The 13,325-nt window shown below is 42.6% G+C and overlaps 1 protein-coding gene across 2 annotated transcripts in view; it reads right to left on the reverse strand.

Annotated features, from left to right (window-relative positions):
* The window catches only part of abr (ABR activator of RhoGEF and GTPase), a 157,952-nt gene that overhangs the window by 5,730 nt on the left and 138,897 nt on the right, over positions 1 to 13,325 (reverse strand). For both annotated transcript variants that reach the window (XM_006640845.3, XM_015367428.2), the window contains exons 17-21: positions 4,280 to 4,339; positions 3,688 to 3,797; positions 3,043 to 3,182; positions 2,244 to 2,378; positions 1,616 to 1,721 (exon numbers count right to left, since the gene is read on the reverse strand). In XM_006640845.3, coding sequence (XP_006640908.3) covers positions 1,616 to 1,721; positions 2,244 to 2,378; positions 3,043 to 3,182; positions 3,688 to 3,797; positions 4,280 to 4,339 — 551 coding nt within the window. The remainder of the gene's footprint in view (positions 1 to 1,615; positions 1,722 to 2,243; positions 2,379 to 3,042; positions 3,183 to 3,687; positions 3,798 to 4,279; positions 4,340 to 13,325) is intronic.

Below are 13,325 nucleotides of genomic sequence, written 5' to 3' on the forward strand. Positions count from 1 at the left end.
CTTGTTGCGCCTTTAAGAGGTGTTGAAAACAGGTGTTAATATTTCCACTGTTTAGAAAAAACGTTTGAACACTGGCCAGTCCTCTGAGGAAGCTTTTTAGTATTTTTTTCCCTTCTTTCAGTTTTTTTTTTTTTTACAGTTTATAAGGATTTACACGGCTGGCAACCATATGCTTCAAACAAACCACAGGCCCGATGGGTACAGTCTAAATTCACGACACGCTAATTTTTTTTTTCCCCCACTCAAAACAAACCACTGGAAAATACTATGATGGAAATATGAAAGGGAATCAAAATGTCGTGGACAAATAAAGAACCACCATCCTGTCTGATACCATCACCTCTCAGCTTTACTTTATCCATACAAGCTGTTGTCAGGGCTGTACTGTACACAGGATCAGGACAGGAATGTGTAGACTGTGATGAAACTGTGGGGTTCTTTCTAACGTTAATAATTTAGCCTTTCTTTTATTTAATGTTTTGAAATGCAATTGGCATTCTGGCATTCACAAGCATTACAACTGTTAATTTTGTACTCCATCAGCACTGGCATGAGCCCTGTGCCTTTTATTTCATCCCAACATGCCAACACTTAGGCTGTAATAAAGTGGTAAAATATGTTGCTTGGTGAAAGGTAATCATTTCAGACAGAAGAAGATAAATCCACAATTTGCAGCTAATCTTTGCCGCAACAGTACAGCAAAGTGTGCTCGGGATCAATTAACATGTGAAAGTTACCCCCCCTCCCCCAGTAACACTAACTTGTATTTTAGGATACTTGTTCTGCACTGTAGCCCCCTGGTGCTGCTCCAGAGAACCAGACGTGGGAGCACACTAGCAGATCAGCAGGCTGTGTAAGCTAATGGCTTTTCCATCTACAGTCACTCAGTTTTTCCAGTGCAATGCCTTTAGCAAACACTCCAAGGGCCAAAACAGAAGGACGTGCCTTTAAAATTACAGGCAGAAATATCTTAATAGCCCGAAGAAGGCTCCACAGCCGAAACTTTGTGCTTCTCTTCTTCTCTCTTCAGCACGGAATAAACCTTTTACTTGTTCCTTTGCAGCCTACGCATCCTGACGCAGCTCCCTACTTAAATATTTTAAAAGCCTCTATTACAGATTTCTTCTTCATCTAAATTGCAACAAGAAATCTTTGGTTCGGCTACGGCAAACTTTATGGCAATATTGTCTGAACTCTGTAACCTCATGAAGTAGTCAGCCCTCTATAGCTCTTATGAGTCTGCTCTTATGAATTTTAGGCAAATTACTCAGTACAGCATGTCTGACACTGAGACAGGGAACCTTGTGATAGCAGGGGCTTTTGTGTGTGTGTCTGAGTCAGTGAAAGAGGTCCACTGGTGCAGAAATGTAGCTTGAAGTCCTTTAGACTTGAGCACAGATTAAACTGATTTAACGGTTGCAACTGGGCAGTAATCTTCACAATCTCCACGAATCGCAAACAACGGCGTAAATTCCACAGGAAGTTGAGGTCTGAGAGTCACATAAAGCACAGCAGATCTCACAGCAGACGCTGATGTCACTGTAATGTGCTCCTCTAAAGAAACCCAACTAAAGAGATAGATCTCTGGTTTCCAGGGTGCCCAGCTCCTCCTTACCTCTTGAGGTGCTCCAGCAGGGTCAGGAAGGTGATGAGGTTGGGGTCGGGGAGGGATCGCAGGAGGTGCATCATGCAGTTCTCCTTGGCGGCCGGGTCGGACAGAGCTGTGCGGACGGACACAGGCAGGGGTTATTCACGAGCCCCGGCACTTGGCTCACACTCTTCCGTGATCTCTGGCTTTCATACTCGCGCCCCCCTCGCCCACGTTCCGTTCTGGCAACCTCCCGGCATCTGGAATGCCCCCACTTCTTCCCAGAGCCGAAACGGCCAACCCTGCGTGCTCTGGGGAATCAATGCCAGTTCACACAGGACATTTCTCATGCTGCGCGATGCCTTAGGGTGTTACCCCAGCGTCCTGGCCAGATTTCCCCCTGGCCTTTACCAATCATGGCCTCCTTATAATCCCCCTCTCTGAACTGGCTTCATCACTCTGCTCTCCTCCCCACTGAGAGCTGGTGTGTGGGGAGCGTTCTAGCACACTTTAGCTGCTGTGACATCATCCAGGTGGGGGCTGCACACTGGTGGTGGTGGAGGGGATCCCCATTACCTGTAAAGCGCTTTCAGTAGAGTGGCCAGAAATACACTATGCCCAGTAAGTGCGGTGCAGTCAGCTGTGCATACTGTACCTATTCCTTCCATGAAAGCCAGGTAGAGTCTGTCTGTGAGCAGTGGCTCTGGCAGCTCCCGGAAGTACAGTTTCAAAGTTCCAGCTATGGCGTTGATGTCCATATCACTCAGCATCACCAGGATGTCTTTGGTATCTAAGGGAAGAGTTACATGCATTAATGCACAGTTCTGCACAGGGAAACGTGGATTAATAACATGGAGCTCCTTTCAATCGATGCGTCACTGCCAGACTGACTCCCTTGATTGCTTTTACCAGTCTTGTTGGTGACACTGCAAGACCTTATAAAAGCCTTTTATAACCCTGCTCACTGGCAAGAAAGGCTACACGGTGAGTCACTTTTGCTCAGTTTTTTTAATGCATTTCTAAAAGCAAATTCTACCTCCGCGTACAGCATAGGAGTAAAAGATGGATACCGAAGGAAAAAAGCCAATGCATCACACCAGCTTAGAAAATCTATTTGTCTCAATCTCCCGGGCGTGTGACTGCTTGCCCTTTTCCGCCCCCCAAAAAAACAGATTTGACTCAGAGAATGGCATCACCCTCTGCAGCTGACAGATGCCATCATCGGTAACCATCATCATTTCCCACAAACCCATCTTTGCAGAAGGAGGAAGGGTCTTCTGTTAGAGGCCTACCTGACTCTTCCACAAGAAGTACTGGTATAAACTGTAGTATCTGGAAACTGAAGGTAAATAATAGCTTTAACCTTTAAAAGGGAATCATGTGTGGAATGAATCCCCACCGTAATAACCTGGACTGCGACCGAATTCCTAGTTAGTTGCGTGATGTTCACTTACTTGTGTCAAATACTGCTTTCAAAGCCTGGATATCTGTTGCCACCCCAGAAATCCTATAGATGCCAACCTCCTCGATCCCCCTCTTCTCCACCTCCTCGATGCACTGGCGCACGATGAAAGGCACCTTCGAGCGCTCCCGTCTGCGGAGAGAGGAAAAACACACAAGATCTTAAATACCTCTTTTTAAAAAAACAGAACCTGAACAATCTGAGAAATGTGCATAGTAAAAAAAGATTGGTCTTGACAGCAAAACCCTTTCTTTAGAACCATTTATACAGTAGGTATAATGCCTTGGACGAATATTCTCTCCCTGAAGATAATTTGGCTTTTTGATTAATTAAAAGGAACATATCTAATTTTTATTTCAAAAGAACCACATGCCACTGTTTAATCATAGGCTTCACTGTACTCAAAGGGATACGTAACCTTCTCCTGACCTGTAGTCTTTAGCACCTCATCCCCGTTTATTACTTGTTCATTTCATTTTCCAGGACAATGAGTTCGTTATGCTGCGGTGCAGATCTTCACATATGTAATGCGGCCCTGTGCAAATAACTTACTGAAATGAACACTAAAGTAATATAGGAATTACATAGATAAATAATAAATGAATTCTGTTCTATTTAGAGTATCGGAATGGCTTACTTTGTAACCACGCTGATTTTAACTCCAAACACCCCACTCTGTTTCTTCGATGGCGTTCTCTTCAAACTCAGATCTCGACTTGTAAACTTCATTGAAAACTCCACTTTGATCTGAAGGACAGAGACCGTAGTCACAGGAATACAGGGTTTCATCTTAATATGCAAATGTACATGATAATGTTTCCATGAATTTGTACTTAAAACAGGATTTAATTTATGTAACTTAGCTTCAACTTTATTATGTCTTCTAAATAATCACATTCTAACAGTTATGAAAATAACACCTCTCATTTGAACCTGTTTTGAATTCTGCAAACAAAATACGTTTTTTTAGCTTTTAAGAACACAAACCAGGTAACACCCCAGTACAGGGATTCAAAGTAATGCTATAAATCCTTTATAACCTGTATTTAAGGAGGATTTAGGTATTTAGGCAGTACACATGCCTAAATTTAGGAATTTGGGCAGTATAAAGAAAAATAAATATCTTTAGTTTGCAATGAACTTTAAAATAAAAGGTAGGATTCACTTTCAGACAGTGAAGATCATGACAGCATACTGTAGAGCACTAGGGAACAGGAAACTGTTCCTACCCCATTCATCTCTATCACATCCATGTGCCAGTTCTTGGACTGTACTGTCTGAGGGTCCAGCTGTAAGACAGAAAGAAGAAACTATCAGTTTCCAGTGTTTAATTTCTTTTTCCTTCTAGTATTTTATGTGCATGGAGATGTTAACCGCGCGTGTCATGTTTCTCTGGAAAAGGTCTACCAAAGGACCATTATTGCAATATTCATAAAATGATTTTTCAGTATTATAAAGATTTTTTAGACAAGACAGACGCATCTCAGTCTCATTCCTTTCACAGACAAACTCACATCTTCAATTACAGGGCTCCTGATGAGAACTGGGCACGTTTAGCAGATCCTTGCATCGCTAGTGTTTAAAACACAAGGGGTTGTGTGATTGTGCAGTGTGGTCCTGTTAAACTGAGCACAGCAAACTAAATTGAGGCTGACTTAAATCAAAAGGTTTCTTTTTTCCCCCTGAAATGGAGTTCGAAGATGAATTTAATGAATACAAAAAGTACTTCAAAATAATATAAACACTTATGCTTGCTATGGATATAACTGGGTGGTAAGTTTTCACACTGAAGAGAAATCAAATCGGTAAACCAACTACCCTCTTGTTCTTCATACCTTCCTAATGTGTCTGTTATTAGAGTAGTTTCTTTAATCACTCAGCTCCAAGGAAAGTAGGTTTTGTTTACCAGGACAAGAATGTTGTTTGTGATCTGTGCCAAAGGTCTCTAAACTAGATGAGTTTTTTTTTTTATACCAGCACCTGTCCAGATGTCCCATGTCCAAACATCTTAAGTCCTAATTAATGTAGCCTCTGAGCTCCAGCCAAGAAAACCGGGACACTTCAAGATCTTCACTCAAAAAGTAATCTGGGTTATTTTTGCACTTCAGTGTAAAGACGACCCTGATTTCCATCAGAAATGGAATTCCCAGACAAGTCAGGCTATATATAAAATCCCTGGGAACTGGAGATATAACGTTTTTTCTCATTATTAGATTTCCGGGATTCTGACATCTGATAATTTTAACTGCACACTGCCCAGACCTGGTTAAAGTGTCTGTGCCCCCACATTAATGGCCTCCCATTTTAGCAGGGACCTGTGGAATGTTCTGTTTTTCTCAGTAATCTCCACAAGCAGGACTGCTGCACGCTTCAGCTCATTTCCTCCTGGCAGCAAAGATTCTCCATGACAATCGTACGGCCAGCGAATTTGTCGGGAGGGAAACGGAACATGCAGTTCTCCGTCCGTAACCTGGGAGGCCAGATGTTGACGTGAGGGGGAAGACCACACATCTGCATTTCACCCCACATCTGCCCTAGTGAACAGATTTCTGAATTCTGCTGGGAGAGTGCTAACCCACCCTTGAAAATGAAAGACTTACATGAGCAGCAAAACATACTTTCCTCTCCCCACAGTCAAATACAGATTTGCCTGAACCTCAAGTGTTTCTATGGCAACACTGGATCCCCGTTGTAACACAGCACATGCAGTATGTTCATATCATTTCCCTTAAATGATGTAATATACTTCCATCCATTTTCGAACCCCTTCATCCCATATAGGGCCTCTGGGGGAGTCAGACCCCATTTTGGCAAGTAAAGGGGTACAAGGCAGGGTACACCCTGGGCAGGACACCAGTCTATCGCAGGGCACACACAGACACACACTCACACCAGGACCAGTCTTCCCTGAAGCCAATTAAGAGTACGTCAAAACCCCAGACAAAACCCACAAGAAAACGGGGAGAATTTTCAAACTCCACGCAGACAGCAGCCCAGGTCCCAGACTGAAGCCAGGGCTCCAGAGTGGTGAGGTGGCACCCCAGTGCCACCGGCTTACCGTCCCTCATAAGGGTACATGAAAGCACAGTTTGGGGGGGGGGAAGGGGGGAGAAACCCCAAGTCTGTGACCTTAGAAACATCACAACAATGTTTCTGGAGCTCGTAACAGCAGCAAAGGCAGCCAACTGGAGACGCAGATGTATTTTAAGGCAGAGCACTGTTCTAGACAGCTGGGCTAGAGAAGGGTACTAGCATTAAGCCGAAAGCAATGTCTAACTCAGTCCCAAGATAAATGTTAATCCCCTGGCTAAAACAAGAACTCAGGCTAAAGACATCCCCTCCCTTATTAGCTGGGTGATCAGAATATGACATACAGATGAATTATGACCTGTATTAACTGCCATCACCCTTGCAAATGCAATCTTTTAAGACACGGGCTATCATATTGTTGTTCTACTTCCGTTCGTTCGTTCATTGTAGTATTTCTTCTTTTACTTTGAGGTGCTGCTCGTTTCACCTGTGGTATTGTAAGACTATGGCAGCTGAACTGTGCAGAGAGCTACTAATTCTGTAACAACAGGTCCTATGCAAATGATTGCCCTTGATCCAGTAGAGATCATCTCCAAATCACAACTTCAACAGTTCTGCTGAGGACAAAGGCCCAGCAATCCTTACTCCATGGCTCCGACAATGTTCTAACTACATTACTCCAAATTCACATTCAGAAAAATGATTGAAAATCTAGGTCAAAACGAACAAACCCCACAAATGCAACTTCCATAACTTCTTAGCCCCCTTCAGAGAATTAAATATCCATCCACCTAAAAAAACCTGAATTAATATTTTTTTTCTTGCTGGGGTAGTGAATTTAAGTCATGACCACAAACTCCCTATTAAATAGGCATTTCACAATAGTGCTATAATATTTGTTTTAACCACAGTTACTCAGGGTAATACAACAAACAGACAAACAAGAAAAAATGCTTTGACGTTCAAATAGATTATTCCAAAAAGATGTCCAATGTCAATTTCTTCTGATCACAGATGGCAAGTTAAACTAAAAGTGGACATAATGACTGTTCTCGTTATCGGAGTAATTGTGCAAAAGACCAATAAGGATGCTAAGGCATGCAAGTACAGGTATCATTTAGAGCAAACTAGTCACCTGAACGACAGACAAAGGTATCTTTCAGTCAGGATCAAATGAAAAGCACTGAAGCTATGATCTTCTGTCCCTGAAGCCTATCAATCTGTGCTAGTTAAAGAGAAACAGGAGAAACTCAGAATACTCAGAATTTGGACATGCCACTTTAAAATCAACATTTAAATTTGGAAAACAATCCCATGAAGGGCTTGCACTTTCTCTGATGCTCTCCACTGCTCTTCATTTTGCCTAAATTACATCAAAGTTTTGGCTGCACAACAGCCTTATCAGGATGTACAGCCAAAAGGCTGATGTAACAGAATAATATGAATGACTCTCCAGAGGCTATCTGGGAGTGTGCAGGGTTTTCACTGTACTTACTGACCATGCTTTGCTTTTTGCACCACATGGGGATCCTATGAAGCTTCTCCTACTGCCAAACGAACAAACACCTTTGGATCTAACTTAATTATTAACTCCACAGTGGCTCCAGAGAAGACTGGTAACAGGTAGAAGCGGGTTCAATGATTACTTTCCAAATATGTAACATTTTTAACTGTTGCTGCTGGCGAAATTTATTTTAGCATGTCTGCCAGGGACCGAGGGAGGAGAACAAAAACCAGATGAATGCCCCCCCGCTGCCTACTGCAGATCGGAAGCCCATACAGAGCTCACCGAGGTTTCCCAGCCAAGAAAAGCAGCTTGGCCCAAACAGGTCCTATATAGCTCTCTCCCTCACAAAGTGCCTTAACCACCCTGCAGAAATTCCAAGTCCCAGCTGTTGGAGACGGACAGCCTGCTTACTCCTAAGCACTACAAAGTACCTGCAAGAAGATCTGCACATACTGTACCATAGGCAGCTTGGTAAACTGATAAAACTTGGCACAGCATGAATATAGACTTCGCCTATAAGGGCAACAATAGTCTTTACAACACAGCTGTGGGTCATTCAGTGCACTTTGATGGGCTTATGTTACACTAAATTAAAACAGTATATTCAAAGCGCATGTGGCAGCCATTTGCTTTAAAGAGTGGCTCCATTGTCTACATGAAATTAACATAAAAACTAGAATGGAAAATGTCCAAGGAGAAGAACAAGCTCCCAGTGACAATTCTACATTGTGTTACAAATCGTTATCTACAGTACCAGCAGCACAAAACAGAGTTCTTTCCTAAATTATTTTTGCTTTAGAGTAAGAAAGACACAGACGGGTCAATGAAAGAGCAGGCAGTAACCACGAAGCCTGTGCTGAGGACCTTCCAGCAGTATTAAGGTCTGCCTCAGTGAAACAGGAGAAGGTCCAGAGTTTAAAATGTAAAACAGTATCTTGAGAATGTGCATATGGAATGCATTTGCCATTATGGATCTTACTGATTAAAGAACCCGAGTACAATAAAAGATTCTGAAAGATTAGGGATTAATCAGACTCTGCTGTAGCTTAATCTACATTTCTGAATGAAAATTTAGCTTATTTCTGTTGCAAGGAAGAGTTCAGGGGTTGACAGATTTCTGTCATTAAAATGCACCACATGTACAGATTAGTTTTGAGGCACTTTTTTGGAAACAGTGAGTTTGTCAAAGCTCAAAAGTCTGAAGTGGGATTCTGTTGCAAATGAACTGTAAAACAGGATATGATGGGCAACATAAAAATAATGTGCTGCGACAGGATATTAACCTTAAACAAAAGGCTCCCTTTTTTTTAGATCTATTTCCGGGAAAATGAAATGCATACACAAGGTACCCATTATGTCTATATAAATATGGCACATGTCACAGAAATACAAAAATGAAAAATGCGCTCACATACACCCACACCTGTCAGAAATATTGTTGCAGTAGCGATCACAGTTTTGAAGGCCTTCAGTAGTTCTCTCCCAGTACTCTGAGAAACGGATCTTTTCTGTTTGCTGGAACAACTCAGATATCCAAAAACAGATGTAAGTGATATTTGTGTGATGATCGTGATGTTGCTTCTTGGACATTTTGTCATCCCTTAAAGATAAGACAAACAACACCCCCATCGCAAATTAAGGCCAGGATGTAATGAGCAAATTCGGCAAAACGTTCTCCTTTGACCTCTCACCACACCGCTCTCCTCAGATCTGTTCTCTATTTCGCTCGGGCTTGTGAGTCTGTTCCCCCTGAAGGATGCAGCGCTGACCGCAGGACTCGCAGACACTTAGCATGAAGGGTAATATCAGCTGCGTGTGGCCCTTTTGCACACTGAAACAATCAAGCTATTATTCTGGACAGACGTTCCCATTTCTGAATCCGCCAGCAGAGGTGGCTCACTAATTATATTACCATGGAGTCCGCGTGTGGCATCCACCGAACGAAAGAGGTATGATTCTCATTTTCCAGGAAACATCACCTCCGCTACCCCCTTCCCACACTGTTATCTTGCAGTTCTCTTGCAATCCTTGAGTGACCTCCTGGCTGGTGATGTACAGGAATATTTATCTACGCTGGATGCATCACTGCAATTACCAGGCCATTAACGCATTTAGCGGGGAATGCAAGTTTTCTCAAGATGCACTTCTAAGGCATATCTGACTGACATCTTTTTTTTTCCGCCACACAGACTGACATGCTCAGAAAAGGAAGCTGGTTGGGATTTCTAAAGTAAACCAGCTGCCACTGACTGAAAGTCGGCACAACTGAACAGATCCACAGTTCAGCTGTACAGCCTAGTGATGCAGTAAGTCTAGGAGCTACACCAAACAGCCACAGAAACAATCCAAAACCGGGTGACATGTGTCGAGCTAGAAGATAGCATTTCCAAATCTTTCTGATCTCTTCTGAAGACGACGTGCAAGAAAATACAGGTCTGCTGCTGAAATACTGTTTGGATAGTTTGTAAAATGAATGCTGACATTCTGTACATGACGTTTGATGTAACAGTAATAGCAACTGCTTTCCTGCATAAGAATAAGGACACTGGGTTACCAGTTAAGTTATTTTAGTTTCTATGTTTCCAATATATGCAAAACTGTCTAAATTCACATTCTTAAAATGCAATCCTGAAGTCAGCTTTTGTTGTAATCACCTTGAAAGGAAACAGTAGGACTGATTTCCAGTCACAGGCAGTGAAAGAGTAGCGAATGCAGGTCAGTGAAGGATGTTATTGCAAATACTTAAAATAAGTATTATGGCTGAAATCCATAATCTTGATTTCTGGCATCTGCCAACGTTTTTTTACGTATATAGAGCATGAGTTTTGCTTGGAAGTGTTTAGCATAATAAGAGTTGGTTCAAATCTGATATCTTGCTTAATTGTTAAATGGCTGGCATGTGGGGTTTTAAAAGGCTTCACTCTGGTAACTCAAAGCCAGAGTGATGAAGAGCAGAAAGAATACTACATTTTTTGTTTATGTGCTGCAATATGCTGAGAGATGGAACACAGTGATAACAGTGCTTTAACCTACCTGTGTTGTAAATAACTTCACTAGTCTGGTTTACATCAGGGTACAGTACTGTGGCCTATCCCATTGGAGAACTATAGACTGACAGTCTACGGCGTATCAAAAAAAGCCTTTACTTATTGTCTAGGTTAATGAGTAAACAAGATACCTGCCTTTAAAAGGATAACAACATATTAAAAACCCAGATAAAAAAATATAATGAGATTCATAATGAAGTCTATTTTGTATGTAAATAAATACTATGCAATTAAAAAGTATATATATATAATTTCTTGGTGCAGAAAACCGGAACCTTGCAATCATTCACCACCTCCAGACTTGTCCAGAACAGACAGCGCAACCCCCATTTGAAACAGATGAGCAACACAAACAACGCAAGCATGCGAGCGTTCGTGTGCCCCTTCATGTGGAGCGTGAAAGTGGGGGGGTTGGGGGTAAATGCTTGGCCCCCCCCACCACATGCAACTGTGCCGCCAGCACTTAGAGCATCATCACCTCTGTGGGTAGAGGTAGACAAGAAACTAAAGAACAGGAAAAATGAGATCACTGCTCAACTCCAAGTACTAAAGCAAGGTCAATCAAACTCCTGACTGGGCTGATTAGCTATGCACATCTCCATGACTGTCTCGTCTTTATGAAGACGTTAACGGGGGATTAAAGTTTGGAATAGCTGGTTTTACTGTATTGATCGCATTGCAATGCGCAGCTCATATCCCAGAGGCGTGCTCCGGGCTCAAGGGCACCGTCCTCAGTCTTACGGACATCAAGCCTACCTTTTGTCAGTTTTGAACGAAAGCTATCTGAATAAATCCACAACCAACCAACAGTAATTCAGTTTGTTTCTGCTTAGTATTTCCTACAGATCTGTTTAAAAGGAAAATTTGCACTTTTTTTACCCCACTATGTTATATATACATTTTTGTGCAAATTCTGAATACAGTATATTCACACACCCTGTATATCCTGTATATACAGGACACCTAGAATTAAGAAAGGAATTAGCAAGCACTATTCACCAAAAACAGCAATCACTAAATTACTGTATATTTCGCAACACCGTGCACAAAATTGTTCAGGGTTTCTTGATCTAAAACACAGGCAACTTAAAACATTTTTCCCTTGCTTTTGATAAACGACCCTTTCCAAACTTTCAGATATGCTGAACCACAATTAACTCATTCTTCTGGCAAAGTATATGCTTTCTGCACCTACTACACCTTAGAGCACAGAAAAGTTTGAAATGTGGCAATCAGTTTCTCAGTTTCAGCCCTGCCGAAGGTCAACCAGGCAATGAGTGCCAGTAATTGCAGTCATTAGCAAGGAATGTTTCATTTAATTATCCCTATAATAACAAACACTACAGCAAAGTAAAGAAAGATGCAGATTATGACAATAAGCATATCGGCAATTATATAAATTTAGAATAAACAGAACAAAAAAATAAAAGCCAGCATCCTGCCTTTTCTTTATTTCTGTCAAGTTGAATGGAATTCCTGAGTAACGTGTTAGTTTTACTGTCAGTTCCCTTGACACCATTACTGATACACTGACTCTCGGCGCCGGCATTGTGCTGCTTTGTTTCGGTGAGAAATAATTTAATAAAAACAAGCTGCAGTTTAAGATATCTACCCACCAAAGGCATCTCTCACCGACGCCTTGTATCAGCTTCTAAATTAAAGGCAAGCCCAAAAACTCCCTCTGTAAATTAACCTCCGGTCAATAGGTAGTTTTATAAATGCAGCAAATGCCTTGTGCTTCCACCTTGTCAGTGGCACAAAACAGTACACAGCAACTCTCACTTGCAGACAAACACGGAGGGAAACCTTTCAAATAGGTGCTTTTCTGGGGGTAAAATAATAGACCTTTTGTCTGAGGAGTTTGCTCCGCACGCGTCCCCATAGCTTGGCTCCAGTGTTGGACTGTCTCTTGGACTGCGGCTCTCCGATACTGTTCTCCAAACAGCAGCTCTCCAGCCTCTCGCACACAGAGTTCAGATTGCAGTCGGCCACCACAACCTCCGTCATCCTTAGTCAAGAGAAGGAACTGAGTCCAGAAATAAATAAAAAAAAAAAAACCTCAAAGGGGACAAATCCCCCAAGAATCTTTTCCAAACACCCCCCACCAAAAAACTCCAGACCGGTGCCCAATGCCTTCAACTTCCACGGAAGAAGTGGAAAAAAAATTAAATGAAAACGAATTTAAATGAAACACTGGCAAACTTCTGTAACACCACTGATGGAGCTGGTAATTACATTCCACTCCTGGAGAACATACTGAGAAAATTGTTGACAATATTTTCCTGTCCTCAAATTTGAGACTCCACGCTGGTCCTTCTCAACATTTTTCGCCGATTCCACACTAGGCTGCCAGCATCTCTTTCTCCCACTCTGACTTCCAGAATGCCAACAGCCAACCGAGACAGAGAGGGGAAGCGAGCAGGAGTGAGCGAGCGAGTCAGTGAGTCAGTGGGAGAGAGAGAGAGAGAGCTGCTGTCGTCACCCACAAGCCAGAGCCCAGACGCGCTCCCAGATCTGAGCACTCCTCCAGCCCCGCCGCTCTGGTGACTAACACCCCGCGACGCGCTTGTGCGACGCACTAGCGTGAACAGCCCAGCGGCTCAAGGCAGCGCTGCACTGCCTTCACACCTTGAGGGACTGAGGGAGCGAGCGAGCACGAAAAGGAGCAGGAGAGAAAAAAAAACACAGAAA

Source organism: Lepisosteus oculatus, chromosome 26 (assembly GCF_040954835.1).
Source record: "Lepisosteus oculatus isolate fLepOcu1 chromosome 26, fLepOcu1.hap2, whole genome shotgun sequence".
Taxonomy (NCBI): domain Eukaryota; kingdom Metazoa; phylum Chordata; class Actinopteri; order Semionotiformes; family Lepisosteidae; genus Lepisosteus; species Lepisosteus oculatus.